The 16878-nt window shown below is 50.2% G+C and overlaps 1 protein-coding gene across 1 annotated transcript in view; it reads right to left on the reverse strand.

Moving 5' to 3' along the window:
- The window catches only part of LOC135913326 (uncharacterized), a 95723-nt gene that overhangs the window by 37051 nt on the left and 41794 nt on the right, over nucleotides 1-16878 (reverse strand). The window contains exon 7 of the mRNA XM_070521044.1: nucleotides 14269-14571. Coding sequence (XP_070377145.1) covers nucleotides 14269-14571 — 303 coding nt within the window. The remainder of the gene's footprint in view (nucleotides 1-14268; nucleotides 14572-16878) is intronic.

Below are 16878 nucleotides of genomic sequence, written 5' to 3' on the forward strand. Positions count from 1 at the left end.
CAATTCGTTAATTTCGTAAGCTTCATTAAACACTACCGTCAATACTGGCGCGATTCCACGTTTAAAAGCTTTGTAAAACGCCGCGCTTAACCCGTCGGGTCCTGGCGATTTACCAGGATATTTAAATTGTCTATCGCCATTTCTACCTCTGATTCAGTTATTTCCAGCTCTGAATGAAGATTGTACAGGTCTACACCCCTACATCCAATCATGATGACCAGGAAGTCGAAAGCTTCTATGAAGACGTGGAATCGGCGATGGGTAGAGTGAAAACTAAATACACTATACTAATGGGCGACTTTAATGCCAAGGTAGGCAAGAAGCAGGCTGGAGACAAGGCAGTGGGCGAATATGGCATAGGCACTAGGAATAGCAGGGGAGAGTTATTAGTAGAGTTTGCGGAACAGAATAATATGAGGATAATGAATACCTTCTTCCGCAAGCGGGATAGCCGAAAGTGGACGTGGAGGAGCCCGAACGGCGAGACTAGAAATGAAATAGACTTCATACTCTGCGCTAACCCTGGCATCATACAAGATGTGGACGTGCTCGGCAAGGTGCGCTGCAGTGACCACAGGATGGCAAGAACTCGAATTAGCCTAGACCTGAGGAGGGAACGGAAGAAACTGGTACATAAGAAGCCAATTAATGAGTTAGCGGTAAGAGGGAAAATAGAGGAATTCCAGATCAAGCTACAGAACAGGTATTCAGCTTTAACTCAGGAAGAGGACCTTAGTGTTGAAGCAATGAACGACAATCTTGTGGGCATCATTAAGGAGTGTGCAATGGAAGTCGGTGGTAACTCCGTTAGGCAGGATAACACTAAACTATCGCAGGAGACGAAAGATCTGATCAAGAAACGCCAATGTATGAAAGCATCTAACCCTACAGCTAGTATAGAACTGGCAGAACTTTCGAAGTTAATCAACAAGCGTAAGACAGCTGACATAAGGAAGTATAATATGGATAGAATTGAACATGCTCTCAGGAACGGAGGAAGCCTAAAAACAGTGAAGAAGAAACTAGGAATTGGCAAGAATGAGATGTATGCGTTAAGAGACAAAGCCGGCAATATCATTACTAATATGGATGAGATAGTTCAAGTGGCTGAGGAGTTCTATAGAGATTTATACAGTACCAGTGGCACCCACGACGATAATGGAAGAGAAAATAGTCTAGAGGAATTCGAAATCCCGAAGGTAACGCCGGAAGAAGTAAAGAAAGCCTTAGGAGATATGCAAAGGGGGAAGGCAGCTGGGGAGGATCAGGTAACAGCAGATTTGTTGAAGGATGGTGGACAGATTGTTCTAGAGAAACTGGCCACCCTGTATACGCAATGCCTCATGACCTCGAGCGTACTGGAATCATGGAAGAACGCTAACATAATCCTAATCCATAAGAAAGGGGACGCCAAAGACTTGAAAAATTATAGACCGATCAGCTTACTGTCCGTTGCCCACAAACTATTTACTAAGGTAATTGCAAATAGAATCAGGAACACCTTAGACTTCTGTCAACCAAAGGACCAGGCAGGATTCCGTAAAGGCTAGTCAACAATAGACCATATTCACACTATCAATCAAGTGATAGAGAAATGTGCAGAATATAACCAACCCTTATATATAGCTTTCATTGATTACGAGAAATCGTTTGATTCAGTCGAAACCTCAGCAGTCATGGAGGCATTACGGAATCAGGGTGTAGATGAGCCGTATGTAAAAATACTGGAAGATATCTATAGCGGCTCCACAGCCACCGTAGTCCTCCATAAAGCAAGCAACAAAATCCCAATAAAGAAAGGCGTCAGGCAGGGAGATACGATATCTCCAATGCTATTCACAGCGTGTTTACAGGAGGTATTCAGAGACCTGGATTGGGAAGAATTGGGGATAAAAGTTAATGGAGAGTACCTTAGTAACTTGCGATTCGCTGATGATATTGCCTTGCTTAGTAACTCAGGGGACCAATTGCAATGCATGCTCACTGACCTGGAGAGACAAAGCAGAAGAGTGGGTCTAAAAATTAATCTGCAGAAAACTAAAGTAATGCTTAATAGTCTCGGGAGAGAACAGCAATTTACAATAGGCAGCGAGGCACTGGAAGTCGTAAGGGAATACATCTACTTAGGGCAGCCAGTGATCGCGGATCTGGATCATGAGACTGAAATAATCAGAAGAATAAGAATGGGCAGGCATTCTCGGATCATGAACAACAGGTTGCCATTATCCCTCGAGAGAAAAGTGCATAACAGCTGTGCCTTACCAGTACTCACGCACGGGGCAGAAACCTGGAGGCTTACGAAAAGGGTTCTACTCAAATTGAGGACGACACAACGAGCTATGGAAAGAAGAATGATAGGTGTAACGTTAAGGGATAAGAAAAGAGCAGATTGGGTGAGGGAGCAAACGCGAGTTAATGACATCTTAGTTGAAATGAAGAAAAAGAAATGGGCATGGGCAGGACATGTAATGAGGAGGGAAGATAACCGATGGTCATTAAGGATTACGGACTGGATCCCAAGGGAAGGGAAGCGTAGCAGGGGGCGGCAGAAAGTTAGGTGGGCGGATGAGATTAAGAAGTTTGCAGGCACGGCATGGCCACAATTAGTGCAGGACCGGGGTTGTTGGAGAAGCATGGGAGAGGCCTTTGCCCTGCAGTGGGCGCAACCAGGCTGATGATGATGATGAACCTATCCTTCTGCTCATTGTTGAGTCGCGGCAGTGCCCCAAGGAACTTATCCTTAAACATGTTCGTGTCGGCAACATGTAAAGCGAACAAAGCCTGATAGTACTGAGAAAATGCACGCTTAATATGTTCGTTATCATCCGATAAGACGCCTCCCCATTCTTTGTTGTCTATGTGATCTCAACGAGCGTGGGCTTTTTCAATTCCGAGCGCTCGTTTAGACGGCGTCTCCCCACCAGCTACATGTTCCGCTCTCGCCTGGACCAGCGCACCACGATAACGCTCCTCTTCTATCACTTCAACTTTTTTTTTCGTTTTCCTAATGTCATCGATCCATTTACCAGGCGCTTCGCATTCTTTCTCGAGCAGTTTAGCAAGCATAGAACTTAGATTACGTTCAGTTAGTTTTTCCTCGTACGCCATAGAACAAGACCGCTCTATTGCTTTTATTTTAAGTTGTTCCTTACAAAGCTCCCACTGTTGCCATGTTTTCAGTTCATTATTCGGCTTTATTTTGCCGATTTCTTCATCTACCGCAAGGTTGAAAGCATCGTCTTTAATCAGCTTGTTATTTACCTGCCACAGTTCCCAGCTAAAAGCACTGCCACGTTTTTTTTTGCCCCAATCCCGCACTCTACTAAACAGTGGTCTGGGAAAGACACCGGCACTACTTGATAACTGTTGCATTTTGGAATCACGTCCAACGTTACATAAATGTGGTCCAGATGGGCATGACTTCCACGCCGGAAATGTGTGTACTTCACACCACCCGCGCCTTGCATACACCCCGCCACATCCTCAAGGTTCCATTTGTCTATGATTTGCGACAGTACCTCAGTGATGGCGTCCCTGAACCCCCGATCACTAGTCTTATCACAAGCACTCAGGACACAGTTGAAGTCGCCCATGATAATCAGCTGTTTATCGAAGCTGAGACGCTGCTCTACCTGTGTCTATCTTAGTGTTGATGCTACTAAATGATGTTAATGTTGAGCATGAATCCTGCACTTTGTATTGCTTTTTGTTGCTACTGACCATTGTATATGTAACGACTGCTCCCCCCCCCCTTATTTAATGCTCTAAGCCAAGGGCCTTTAAGGGCAATTAAATGATGATGACGAACACTTCTAAAGAAATCGACCCTTTCATCCACAACATTTGGTGCGTACAAACATTAACCACGCCATTCTGTATCGCTGAGTGTGAAATCGACAGCAACACACCGACCTGACAAGCACGAGAAATCAGCATGCATGACCAGAGCCGGCAACTTCTTAATAAAAAGGACACAACCAGCAGATGTGCCGATGGCATGGCTTGCAATAGCATAGAATCTAGACGTGAAACGTCGCACCATGCTCCCGGTCTCTTCCTCACCGTCAACTTTTGTTTCCTGCACGGCCAATATATCAATGTCCTGCTCCGTTAAAAGCCGATACACTTGACTTTGCTTTTTCTTTCCTGCCAAGCCCCTGACATTAAGTGTAGCTACCTTCAATGGAGATGCAGGAGCCATTTTCGAAAGGAAGTGAAAAGGCCGAGAGCATGGTGCTTACCCTCCGCGTCTAGCGCGTGGCTAGACGCCATCGTTGATGCCGGAGCCAGCCTGTGCAGGCTCCGAACCTTGCAGCGTAGGTGCTGTATCGCCAGTTCACCTCTCAGACGAAACGTTAGGTCGCTGCCGGAGAGTGGCCCACCTGGCTTGAGTTGTTTTTGCAGGCGGCTCCTCGACGCTGGTGGCTGCCACCTTATCCCCTTCGTTTCCGATGTGGCCATAAGGGCGCTTGGCTGGCGTGGAGACGCTGACTGCGCGGCCGCCGCTCAGGTCCGCGTTCGGCGAGCTGTTCGCTGGTTCGAAGACTTTAGGTGCCGGAACGCTCTTCCCATTCTCCGATGCCTTCGCCCGAGACGCAGGCAATTTCTTCTCCTCGGGGTGCGTCTCTCCGTTGCTTGACTTGGTTGTGTCACTGCTGGCAGGTAATTCCTTCTCATCGGGGTGTGTCTCTCCGTTGCTTGACGTGCTTGTGTCACCACTGGCAAGCCCCGATGGGTCGGTCATTTCTGCTGGCTTGCCCACTTCCTCGGCTCCTTTCGCTGCCTCCTCCGCCTCGTCGACGTCCATCAGCAGCTCCGTCGACTTGTCTTGCGATGCCGGCATGTAGCCACCGCATATGTGCGGACGCAATCGCTGTCGACGTGACCATAGCTTCTGCATTTTGAGCACCGTGGCACCTTGCATTCACGTCGAACGTGGCCCGTACCACCGCAGCGTACGCATTGGATAGGCCGCCCAGGCGCCACCACAAGGGCCAACTCTCCTGCAACGCGTAGCTGGTGAGGTAGGTCATCGACCTTCAAACCGGGTTTCAGCTTCAGGAGCATGGTCCTCGTTGTGGTCCCTTTCTCCTTGACGCCTGAGACACGCCATCGCTCCCGGGTCACTTCGGATACGCTGCCGTAAGCAGCGAGAGCCGTCCGAATGTCGTCGTCCACAACGCCGTGCAACATCCAGTGCAGCCGTAGTTTCACCTGTTGGTTATCTGGATCGAAGATAATGCAGCGGCGTCCTTTTACTTCCAGTTCCTTGAGAGCGGCCAGCTTCTTGGTTGCTTCGGTGCTGTTGAGAGTCACCGCCCAAACATGGTTGATTTGGTATGCCCCCAACGCCACCACGTCGGGAAGCGCACCAGCGTTGGCTAGGGCGCCGCGGGAGTTCTCAACCCTGTAGAGCCTAACTCGTACGTCGCCGTGCAAAAAAAACAGTAGTAACCACAACACGTCCGGTGGGCAATATAGGCAAAACGATCTCGTAGTCTTGACCATCATTGTCTTCAATCCTGTTTCCGCGGCTTGCAGAGGCCGCTATCGCCGCTCCGCTGGAGCACATGATTCCGCGTCCACACCGAATGGTACCCGGAAGAAAATGTACTCAGCCACGAGTTCGATGCTTCAAAGCGGTACAAAAGCGCCTCTAGTGATTGCGGTGTTGTCTTAGAAACGTGCCGTAGAATGTTATACTGCGGTGTATATCGGTAATTATGAGCATGTAACTTACAGAAGTTGCAGTTACACGAGTAGCGAAGTACGTTTCCGCTACATTTCTTCTGCTCTTTCCGCACACGCAGAGCCATCTTGCGGCAAACACAGAATACCCCCTCCTCTTAATGTACGGCGCTGCCCCGACAGGTGGCACGCCACGCGCGCATTGGGGCTGTGCGGGGACCAGTGCGAGGCGCGTCGCGGCCCCGACTCCCTCTCCCCTGACGACGCTTCGCCGTGCTCTCTCACGGGTTGCAGACAGTGTTGCTAGGTTTGGCTATATATAGCCAAATTGGGCTGCAGCAAAAAAATTTTGGGCGTTGACTTGGGTGAGTTGGTTACGTGGCTATATTTGGGCTACTGAAAATCTGCAACTTGGGTTTGTTTAGGCTATGAGTGGCACCTTAATCCACGATCCAGAGGTGACTCTCATAGAGTAGAAACAAAACTTGAAGGCTATGTTTTAGCTGGCTGAGTCAGCAGCGTGGCTGTGCGCGTGTGCGCGAAATGCCCCCTCCCCCTCAGAGCACCATTGTTTTAGCCGAAGATTTTATCCTTGACGAACTTAAATTTACACCGCGCTTCACCGTGCTAACATTTACTCCAGCGATGTTGTCTCATCTTCGTCTTATCCCGGCACCCCATCACTGGGCATCGGGTTGAGCCTGTCGAGTGGAGGGTGTTTCACAGTGCACTGTACTAACATGGCTATGCTGAGAAACAGAGAGCAATATGGTTGTGCCATTGTGGCGCCGACATGAAAGAAGGGAAGCCTGGGTAAATGACACGCTCCAGTGTGTCCAAGGTGAAGGTGTCTGGTTGAAGTATCGCGCTAGGCACAGATTCTGACCTAGTCCGCGTTTCCCACGGTAAGCTTTTTACTGCCATTTTCCTTTACGTGCAAAATGAACTTTAATTCGACAGGCGTTAAGGGCCCTGTGTTGCAGAAAATCCGGCGTCGACGCCGTTGCCGTGTGAAAAAATTATCCCGAACCACGTAGGCCCTTCGGCTGGCGCATATGCATTACTGAAGTAACTGATTTTCTCAAAGTAAAACGCGGCAGAAAATTCGTAAAATACGACTTCCGCTCACTCTATAGACATGGTAGCGTCTAATTGTAATTTGATTATACGAGAAAAAAATTGGAGTACGCTTAAGCTTCGCCTTCAAGAGTGGAACGCGACAGCGTTCCTGTCGACCCGCCAAGCGGTGTAAGACGCTATACGGCGCAGCGACTACGCGCCCCGCATCGGACGCGGTGAGCGTCGAGCAACGCAGCGTTCGGCGCGGCAACGAAATGTGCGCCTGAGCAAGCGACGCACGCCTGAGCCTTAGAAACAGCTCGTTTCTAAGGCAACACCGCATTCACTAGAGACGCTTTTGTACCGCTTTGAAGCATCGAACTCGTGGCTCAGAGTCTCCGCCTCACACTCCGGAGACCCTGGTTCGATTCCCACCCAGCCCATCTCGCAAGTTGTTTTTTATTCATGGAGTGCCTGCTGGGATTTATCGCTCACGGCCAACGCCGCCGACACCGACGCCGACACCAACGCCGACGACACCGGCTTTTCTGCGACACGAGCTCCTTAACGCTGTCGCGTTAACATGTGTTTGTTACGCGGAACCTCGAACACAAACGCCTTTTCTAGCTGCTATTCGGCATCTTAGTAGGGGGGCGATGGTTTGGGCTAGTTGGCTTTCCATGAGGCTGAGTGGTGCAGTGCGAATCAGGACATGGGACACAGGAAAAAAACGAGGACAAGCGGTTACTGCAAAGTAGGAGCGGCGCGTCCCGCTCGGTTCCATGCAACACCATACAAATGGCACTCGCCTCCGCAGCATCAGCGGCGCCTGCTGTACGAGTGGAATGCAAAAAAAAAGAAGCAGAAAGCTCACCTTCATGCATATTGTTCGCCTCCAGCGTTTGCAGGTAAACATTATGGCTGCGTACACTGCAGTTACCGGGAAGGGTGATAAGCAGTCAGGGATCTTTGAATGTTAACACATTCCACTCTTATATGCGAATATTAAAGAGCTGAGAGCCAATTTTCATGGTACCTATTTTTTAATGCAATGGAAAGTTTGCTAGTCAGAGTGTGTAATCATGAAGTGGCAACGCGGAAAACGCCGTGGAACATATTTTATCAGAATTTTTTTATATGCAGTGAGGTTGTAGTCTTTCACTGGCTGTGAAAGACTGCGCGGTGGTAGGTGAGCGCGATAGTGATTATACGCCGGCATTAGTGGGAGGCAGACGACAAGTGCGGCCGTAAGTGTGACAAAGTAGTTTGTCTGACAATTCGACGTTCCTGCAATTCATGTTTTCCGAAGTTTTAAGTACTTTTGCGGTAATAGCTACATGTTTCCATTGTTTCCTGCCCAACTGCTTTGGTATTTAAACAGCCAAAGCGAAACCAATCGGCTTGAAAACGAAACGACGATTTTACACTTGATACGCAGTTCAGCGTGTTGCCGTAGCCATGCGTGCGCTTTTGATTTCCGAAGCATAGAACACCCGTGTGGAACGAATAGCCACATGTAATCCACGTCGTCAACGCCTATTATCAGCAGCATGTGCTCATGTGAAGCGATTTTTCGGCGAGCGAAATTGCGTTACGTCGCAAGGCGACTCCAAGTTAGACACCAATGACGAGAAACGCCGACTCGATGCAGGCATAAGCATTTTTTTGCCCAGTGTACAACAGAACTACAACCATACAAATACCGCTGTTCAAATGAAAGCCTCATTTTGCCCTACATAGTAAGTGTTATCAAACTATTAAAAAAATTGAAATTGGAAATCTCAGTAGTCACTGAGCCTCAATCTACCTAAAGCCACGCTCAGCCTAGGGGCACGTCGTTCCTAAGTGTGCAACATGCAGAGAAACCTCGGGTTATTGTTGTTATTGTTGTTGTTGTTAAGGGAATTCCTCCTTCGCAGTACCGCATGCGGCCACTGGTAGCAGGCATCCCCCTAGTTTTCCTCCGCCGCAGCGCGACCGCTCAGCACATTAGTGAGTATATATATTGACACGCGTACTTGTTTATCTTCATCGGGTGACAGCGTTTCACCACCTAACAAATATTATCGTACAGCGCAGGACGCGCTTGCATGTATGGGAAGTTTCTCGAGAGATATCGATAGCCTATCTGCTGTCTGTTGCCACCAAACCTTCTGCAATCTGAATTCATCGCACGACGCGATTGATGTAGAACTTTCTGGAGGACACGCGGGTCCCAGCGATTACTCTGGAACCATCGACAACTGATGCATAAAAGCCGACGCGCTTGACCCGCTGATCAGACTTTCGACGATCACCGAGTGTGCTCGTCGCTATCTTTGTTCTTTGAGTGTAGCCTGCTTTTGAGGGCACAAGTTCGCTCACTAAAACGCTAGTTTCGTTAATCACGGTTTTGCTGCCTCCTCCAGCGTCAATACTGCGTGACATCTGGTGGAGATGATTTACGTTCATGTATCGGACGCCCACGACAAGCCGTCATCCTAACCCGGACCGCAAAGACAACACCAACGTCGTCACGGAACATCCAGAAGCCGCCGGCGACAGCAGCTTCCCCCGGAATACAGACTTCTACCAACGGCAGTCGCAGCGTCCCCAATTGTTCTGCAGCAGCCCAAGGAGCCACCGACGTTCCGCGGTTCTACATCCGAGGACCCGGAAAGCTGGCTGGAGACGTATGAGAGGGTCGCTACGTTTAACAGCTGGAACAGTGACGACAAACTAGGACATGTCTATTTCGCATTGTAAGACGCCGCCAGGACGTGGTTCCTGAATCGAGGAGCCACCTTAACAACGTGGGACCTGTTCCAAAGCGATTTCCTGCAAACATTCAGAAACATTCCCAAGCTCTACTAAAAACCTGAGCACAGCTTCCCAATGAGACCATAGCGATCTTCACGGAGGAGATGGCCCATCTTTTCCGGCACGCCGACCTGCAAATGTCGGAGGAGAAAAAAGTCCGCTTCCTGATGCGGAGCTTCAGGCAAGAACTGTTCGCCGGACTAATTCGCAACCCGCCCAAGACCATACCGGAGTTTTGTACAGAGACATGGACGATCGAGAAAACTCTGGAAATGCGCACTCGGCAGTATAACCGACAAGTGCTGACGCCGCGTTGCGCTATCGAAGAACTGGGTTCCGACGACCTTGAAGAGACCATCATGGTCATTGCGCACGAAGAATTGCCCAAGGTCTTGCCTTCGTAGCAGCCTCAAGGGGCCTCAATCGCCGACATCTTGAAAGAAGAGGTTCAGCGATGGCTTGGAACACCTGAGGTACAACCACAATTACCGCAGCCCCAGCCGGAAGTTATGACCTACGCCGCCGTCGCACGCCGGCAAGGTACCCCTCCGTGACCGCGGCAGGGCCCTGTAACGCCGCAATTCCGTCTACCAGCGCAACTACGTGAGGAAGAGGGACATTTGGCGAGCCCCGATCACCTCCCACCCTGCTATCATTGCGGAGAAGCCGGCCATGTGTACCAGCGATGCCCATACCACGACTTTTGACTGAGAGGGTTCGATGCCAACGCACCACGTCCACAGCTTGGGGAGCACCCACGTGACATCGTCGATTACCTAGCCGCCACTCAGTGGAGCCCTCGACGACCATCCCGTTCGCCGCCACCTGGCCGCTACCTGTCCCCGCAACGCCGACCATACACTGGCCAAGCCCGGGGCTGGTATGCAAGCCCATATCCTGGAAAACTAAAAGCAGCAACCGATGGAGGGGCGGTTGCTGTTCGTCGAAATGACTAAGATCGTCCGCCACCGAGGAAGACAACGACACGCCGCCATCCCGACGAAACCTGGAAGCAAAAAATGCATTGATCAAGGAGCTGATGCTGCGACGTACCAGCCACAGGTCAACGCGATGCAGCCGTGATGCGACGCCAAGACCTAACTGTAACGCAAGACAAAGAACCACCGACCTCGACGTGCTTCTCGACGGCCACGCAGTCCCCGCCTTCGTAGGCACAGGCGTCGATTACTCCGTCATGAGTGGACCAGTCGCCGCCCAGTTGAAGAAAGTTAAGACTGCATGGGAAGGCCCTCAAATTCGGACAGGTGGAGGACACCTTATAACGCTGACTGGAATCTGCACGGCAAGAATTACCGTTCATGACCGGACTTACCCTGCCACCTTCTTTATCCTCCAACATTGTTCACGAGACATCATCTCGGCATGGACTTCCTGAACCAATACGGTGCAGTCATGGACCTGAAGACGAAATCGATAACGCTGTCGGAAGATAAAGCGTTAACGCCGGAGAGCTCTCGTAGACACAACGCCTTGAGCGTGCTCGAAGATCAAGATCCCACCGCGCTCCAGCATTATTATTTCCGTCAGCACCGACGCACCCGCTGACGTAGAAGGCGTCATTGAGGGTGGCCAACGTCCACTACTCGACCCTGAAATTTGTGCCGCAGGAGGGATCGCTAGACTTCACGGAGGAAAAATGAAGGTGTTGCTAACAAACTTTAGCAAGAACTTCAAGCTCATCAACAAGGGCACGACGATCGCATAGATCGAGGAAATTCTAGAAACCAGCAATACGTTTGTCCTCTCGGATTCTACCGCATCTACGCTGACGACCGTAGTTCCCGAGCCAGACTTCTACATAAATCCAAGTCTCTCCATGATTGAGCCGCAACAGCTCAGAAGTCTGTTCCGATGATAGAAAGACTGCTTTTCGATGTCATCGAGGATTCGACAAACACTAGTCGCAAAGCATCGCATAGCAATCGAAGAGTGCGCTTGACCACTCCGCCAGGGCCCTTAACGAGTTTCGACGCGAGAACGTGAAGCTATAAGAGAAGTCGACGAAATGCTGCGCGACGACATCATCCAGCCATTCAAAAGCCCATGAGAATCTCCTGTTGTCTTGGTGCAGAAAAAGGATGGAACCTTACCTTTCTGCGTAGATTACCGCCGACTGAATAACATCACAAAGAAGGATGTATACCCCCAACCACAGATAGATCACGCATTAGATCGGCTCTGCAACGCTAAGTACTTCTCGTCGATGGATCTGAAGTCTGGCTACTGGCAAATAGAAGCCGACGAGAGAGACCACAAAAACGTCGCCTTCATCACGCCAGACGGCCTCTGAGTTCAAGGCCATGCCATTCGGACTGCACTCGGCGCCTGCAACGTTCCAGCGCGTCATGGACACGGTGTTAGCAGGATTAAAGTGGCAGACCTGTCTTGTTTACTTGGATGACGTTGTCATCTTCGCAGAAAATTTCGACGATCACCTTAGGGGGCTTGCGACAGTACTAGAGGCCATCAAGTCATCAGGGCTCACTCTGAAGCCGGAAAAGTGCCGCTTCGCTTGCGATGAGCTTCTGTTCCTGGGCCATGTCATCAGCAAATTTGTAGTACGCCCTGAGCCGCCGAAGACAACTGCCTTCGCAACGTTCCCGCAGCCCATTGACAAGAAGGCAGTGCGTCGATTCCTTGGCATGTGTGCCTACTACAGACGCTTTGTCAAAGACTTCTCATGCATCGCTGAGTCGCTGACACATCTAACTTAATCTGACGTCGAGTTCTAGCGGGAAACGCCGCAGGCCGACGCATTTCAAGAACTCACACGATGCATGCAGTCGCCTCCAGTACCAACTACTCGTAAAGACTTTCTCACCAGTCCGTGCCAACTACCTTCTTGTTGTCCCCTCAGCACTCCGTCCAGAGGTACTGCACACCCTACATGACGATCCAACCGCTGGCCACCTCGGATTCTCCCGGACGCTATCGAACATACAGGAAAGGTATTACTGGCAGCGTCTGACCGCCGACGTCGCCCGGTACCTCAAGACATGCCGAGACTCTCAGCGACACAAGACACCACCGACAAGGCCAGCGGGATTACTACAGCCGATTGAGCCTCCTTGCTGACAACTTCAGCAGATCGGGAGGGACTTGTTGGGGCCTTTCCGACGTCGACAACCGGAAATAAGTGGATTGTCGTCAGCCGCTTCACTGAAGCGAAAGCTATGCCAAAAGGCAACGCACCCGTAATGGGAAAATTCTTCGTCGAGAACTTCCTGCTGCGACATCGCGCCCCAGAAATCCTCATCACCAACAGATCTAGGAACCGCCTTTACAGCGGAGCTCACCCAAGCCATTCTGCATAACAGCCAGAGAAGCCACAGGAGGACAGCTGCCTACCACCCGCAGACGAACGGTCTTACGGAGCGCCTGAATAAGACCCTCGCCGACATGCTAGCAATGTAGGTCGACATCGAACACAAGACCTGGCGGTGCAAGAAACGCTGCTGTACAAGAAACACTACAGATCACGCCGTTCAAGCTGGTTTGCGACAGGAACCCGACCACGACTCTCAACGCCATGCTGCCACACGTCACCGACGAAGAGAATCTTGACGTCGCCACCTATCTCCAGCGCGCCGAAGACGCCCGACAGCTCGCCCACATGCGGATCAAGAACCAGCAGAGGACCGACAGCTGATACTAGAAACTTCGACGACGCTGCGTCGAGTACCAGCCCGGCGACTGCGTTTGGACCCCAATAGGCCGAGGAGGACTTAGAAGCTTTTACACGTCTATTTCGGACCCTACAAGATCATCAGACGCATTGGCGCACTCGACTATGAGGTCGCACCAGACGGCATTTCGCTATCACAGCGGCGCCGCTCACTACCTGAAATAGTCGACGTTGTGCGACTTAAGCCGTTGTACCAGCGCTAATGAACTTTGGGACTTTGCGTAGCTGACTTTGGACTTTATTTTTTGGACTGTGTTACTTTGGACTTTGTTTCGTTTTGGTATTTTGTCACTTTTGTTTAATTAGTGTCCTGTTGCGTTTCGCTCTCTTATGTTTGTAGCATCGGGACGGTGCTGTTTAAGAGGGGGGGGGGGGGTACTGACACGTGTACCTGTCCATCTTTATCGGGCGACCGCGTTTCACCGCCTAACTAATGTTATCGCACTGCGCAGGACGCGCTTGCATGCATAGGAAGTTTCTCGAATGTTATCGATCGTTCTGTCCTCTGTCTGTAACCGAATCTTCTGTAGTCTGACTGCTTCCATGAGCGACGCCAATCGTGTACAACTTTCGGGAAGACGCGCCGGCAGCAGCGATTACTCTTTTAACTTTCGACGACTCGGGTGTGAAGGCGACGCGCTTGCGCCGCAGGTAAGATTTTCGATGATTGCCGACTGTGTTCGCCGCTGCCGTTGTCCTTTGAGTGTAGCCTGTTCTTAGGGCGCAGGTTCGCCCAATAAAACGCTAGTTTCGTCATTCACAACATCGCTACCATGTTCTTTACCGTCACTAATACGTGACAATACGAAGTATAGTTATGACGCAGAAAGCATCGCAGACTAACAAAAAGAGACAAAAAAACTGCACTGTGGGAGGCGCGCATTGAGACTTCTTCGACAGGTACTTTTTTAGCATTGCCCGTTGACTATAAAAGCGTGTATAGTATAGGCTGAAGAAGCTGCGGAAGAGCAACCATCGGGCGAAGTCATTTGGCGCCTGCTCTGCTCGAGACTGACCTCGAAACGGTCGTTGTAGAAGAACAGGATGTAGAGCAGCGCGAAGATCTGCTGCGCGATCGTCGTTCCCAAGACCGCGGCCAGCACGGTGGGCGGATGCCCTTCCTCGGTGAGCGGCGGCCGGAGAAAGTAGTCCATGACCACCAGCTCGCGTGCGACCAGCAGCCGGTAGGTGCGCAGCGGTGCCACCCCAGCCACGTGGTACACGTTGCTTTTGGGTTGGCGCAGCGACCTTATGAAAAAGCGCACCGTGGCGGTCGCAGCACTGCAGAGTACGCCGAAGTAGCTGCCGCCTGCCTGCACCTGCCGGAAACAAAGGCAAACGATGTCATCAGGTGCTGATGTTGTTGTGTGGGCAATAAATAAATATTTAACCTGTTCGTTTTTTTTGTTCCTTCAACTGGCTCAGGTGTGTACACAGTTGTACATAGCTTTTGGTGTTGCGCTGCTAAGCACGAGGTCGGGGGATCAAATCCCGGCCACGGCGGCTGTATGCAAAAAACACCCGGGTACTTAAATTGAGGTGCACGTTAGGGAGCCCCATGTGGTCAAAATTAATCCGGAGTCTCGCACTACGGCGTGTCTCATAATAAGATCGTGGTTTTGGCACTAAAATGACTTAATTCAGTTGTAGCGATATGCATATTGCATAATTGTTTCCTTTAGCTCCCCATATTCTTCTGTAACATTCTATGTATTTGCATGATTGTACTGTAATGCAAATCGCCGTGTCATTGCTGTTATACAGATATAACCACAGCTTATTCGAGCTGCGCAGCTGCAGTTTTCTCTTGCCGCGAATCTTCTCGGCAAGCGCTCATTTATTTACGGTGACAATAACTGATTCGTTGATTATCTTGTAATGTGCTCACCTCTGGACTTGGTGACCACTGGTCGCCCAGCTGAACAGACGCGCCGAGCCAAGCTAATCAGAATTGCGACTCCTAATGGCTGTCGCTTTTCAGTCGACTAAAACAACTGTAAACAAACTGTAAACACGTAGGCGGAATCTGCAACTCGACATATGAGCCGTAATCATCAGTGCATGCTCCGCAATGAAAATTTGTCATCTTCCCTTTGAGTGCTGACGTACGTGTTAGTGGAAGCTGAAAATGCCCCTAGGCTTATCTGCCGCACGCGCTATAGCACAAGAATGGGGTTAACAGACATTCGCGCCGTTCGCTGATGAGAACGACACCAAAGAAAAAAAAAGAAAAAAGCAGAATTATTGCACAAAAGAAAAATCAAGATAGCGGCGCTCTTACATTGAGTTATGTGCAATTAGGGCAACTCAGACTTGTGCAGGCTGCCAAATTCAAAGACCCTGGATGACCACTTGGGTGAAATCTCCCCTTTGTGTCCACTGTGGAAGACCTTGCGTGCACTATTACTGTTTCTATGCGTAGTATACACAGAACCCACAGGGAGCCATTTGCTTCAGGCGTTGTTGGGCGCCACTGTTCATAATCTCTGAGAGAGTTGAGCATTATCAATGCCTTGCACGGCATATCGCGTCGTGGGAGAAGTATTAGGCTTTAATTGAATTATGGGGCTGTACTTGCCAGAACCACAATCGGATTATGAGGCACACTGTAGTGGCGGACTCGGGATTATTTAGACACCCTGGTATCCTTTAACGTGTCCCTAAATCTAAATGTTCCAGTGTTCTTTTATTTCGCCCTCGTCGAAATGCATCTGCTGTGGTGGGGATCAAACCCGCGACCTCGAGCAATGTCATAGCCGCAATGCTGCCGTGGAGGCACGGAAGTGTCGGTATGACGTGCGACCACTTCTGTAGTGTCGCCTAGACCCTAGGGTGCACTTTAACTCCGGCTTTGCTTCTGCACGCCCTGCGGGAGTTGTCTGCTTGACAAATTTGCATGGTGCCTATTTTTCAGAAATAGCAGGAACGTGCAGTATACCCTACGTTGAACTTAAATTTATCGACTTTTTTATCCACTTAAATTTATCCGCCCTCACCCCCATGTATGGGAACTGCGAGACAAGAGCGTCAAGGCTGTTATTCACTCGTTTCGCGACTGCGTCCGTTCTATCCCCTATTCTCTACCTCCTTCCGTCTTCTCCTCTTCACCATCCTAGCTAGCTTCACTCTGGACTTGCACATCAGTAGAAAGGAAAGCGCTGCAGTTTCTGCAATGCTTTTGCAGGGGGCCACGGATAATTACAGCTGTGAAGAAGGTTATGTGGCGACGTATAGGGAGCTCCAGAAGGCATTCTGCGCATTCGACGTGGTGGGGTCCAACCAAGTTTCTCACGTCGTCTTTCCTCTCTGCCGCGCTCCTGTCATGTACACACACGCTCTAAACCACTCTCGGACGCGGGGTGCCGGACAGCAGTATCAACAGTAGCAATGTCGAAGGAATGGCACTGAAATCTGTGCTTCATCACGAGGGAGCGAAGTTTATATTTATTCTTCTATTAATTTTTTTCTTTTGTTTATACTATAGTGCTGACCCCTAACAGGCTCCAATCAGAAGGGGCGACATACATGAATACCTAAGAACAAAAAAAGGCCAGTGAACAACAACCACATTTGCTCTTTCTTATTTGCTAATGAGAGTTTACGAGCATAACCTTTTCTCCAGACTT

The sequence above is a fragment of the Dermacentor albipictus genome, chromosome 6, assembly GCF_038994185.2.
Source record: "Dermacentor albipictus isolate Rhodes 1998 colony chromosome 6, USDA_Dalb.pri_finalv2, whole genome shotgun sequence".
NCBI lineage: Eukaryota > Metazoa > Arthropoda > Arachnida > Ixodida > Ixodidae > Dermacentor > Dermacentor albipictus.